General features: G+C 41.1%; 1 protein-coding gene across 1 annotated transcript in view; it reads left to right on the forward strand.

The window, feature by feature from the left end:
• LOC106807746 (sodium- and chloride-dependent glycine transporter 1-like) overlaps nt 1–971 on the forward strand; it is a gene marked incomplete at its 3' end in the record, with an annotated part of 8,918 nt that extends 7,947 nt beyond the window's left edge. The window contains 2 exon segments of the mRNA XM_014810197.1: nt 1–124; nt 891–971. Coding sequence (XP_014665683.1) covers nt 1–124; nt 891–971 — 205 coding nt within the window.
• Nucleotides 972–1,352: the final 381 nt, after the last annotated feature.

Consider the following 1,352-nt stretch of genomic DNA (forward strand, 5'->3'; position numbering starts at 1 on the left):
GATGATGGAAACGGTAACGACGGCTGTCTTAGATAAGTTCACACAGCTGCGGAAGTACAAGGCGTGGGTGCTGCTTGCCGCCTGCACTCTGTGGTTCCTCGCTGGACTATCAATGACCGGTCAGGTATGCATGCAGGCATCGGAGAGCTATCACAGCACATGTTACATTCAAATGAAATCAATTTACTTTATTTTGAATAAGATTCTGAAGGTTACTTATTAGTTAAGCAAGTTAATTAATAGACAATTCTAGTAAGATTAAAACAAATGAAACTAGATAAATAGAAGTGATGGAGGGGCGAAATGACAATTCAGTTGTCCAGACAGCAACAGTAGAGGAGACAGGTCAGTTTTCTTCGGAACGGGTGATTGGACTATTCTTATTATCTGTGATCCAGAAAATACCAGATAATTTTTCGTGATTTGCGTCTAATTGTAAACCGGAAGACGGTGAAAGCCCTGAGTAATTTCTTGGACACAACGATGGCGAATTCTGAAAGGAATTTTTTTTTCAGAATAGCTAGTTCAGATAAATAATAATGGTATAAGCGCTAACTAGACAACTGTGTTGAGCAGCTGGGAAATATGTTGCAAGTTGGGACATGTTTTTTTTTACCTGGGAAACTGGAGTTTGACTCACTATTCCTCTTCTACGCAATGCAATTCTGATGGAACCCTGTGCCACGAAAATCAACGAGGCTCATTTAAGAATCGATTAATTAATTTCTACTCTCGAGCAAAACGAACGAAGGAAACCCTTATTCTAATTGTTTAGAGGATGAGATAATATGATTGATTAGACAATGACCTCTCTAGACTGCGACTATCGAATTTCAAGTCGTTTAAGCTTACTAGAGCTGCTACTATGTTATATCTATTGCTGCTCGCAGGTGGGAGTCTACGTTCTTACTCTGATCGACAGTTACGCCGCCGGGTGGTCGTTAATGATACTAGCGTTACTGGAATGCATCGTCAAGTGCTGAAATACGTACGATCGAAAGTGAAAATGTTCGAAATTCGGGACCTTAGTTCTCCGGGTTTAAAACTGTACGGATGGTTAGTTGTAGGTAGAACTTTGCACTGATTACAATGCTTATACAAGCAGGTTCGCGTGTCTTACGCAAAGGTATTAGTTCTAGAGAATATGATCGTATTCCACCCAAGTTCGTTTCAATGCTAACGCAGTGCTCAGTTTAGAATTCAGATTTCACTTTGCCAAATATCCCTTTCAGAGTTCATTTACCCTTCACGCCGTTTTCGTACTTTTAGCAATTACGTGCTCGACATGACTGATGGGATAGAGTACATGGGTAAGCAGCGCTGGCAGCTCGTCCTATGCCTCCTCGCTGCTT

This window comes from Priapulus caudatus, unplaced genomic scaffold, assembly GCF_000485595.1.
Source record: "Priapulus caudatus unplaced genomic scaffold, Priapulus_caudatus-5.0.1 Scaffold232, whole genome shotgun sequence".
NCBI lineage: Eukaryota > Metazoa > Priapulida > Priapulimorpha > Priapulimorphida > Priapulidae > Priapulus > Priapulus caudatus.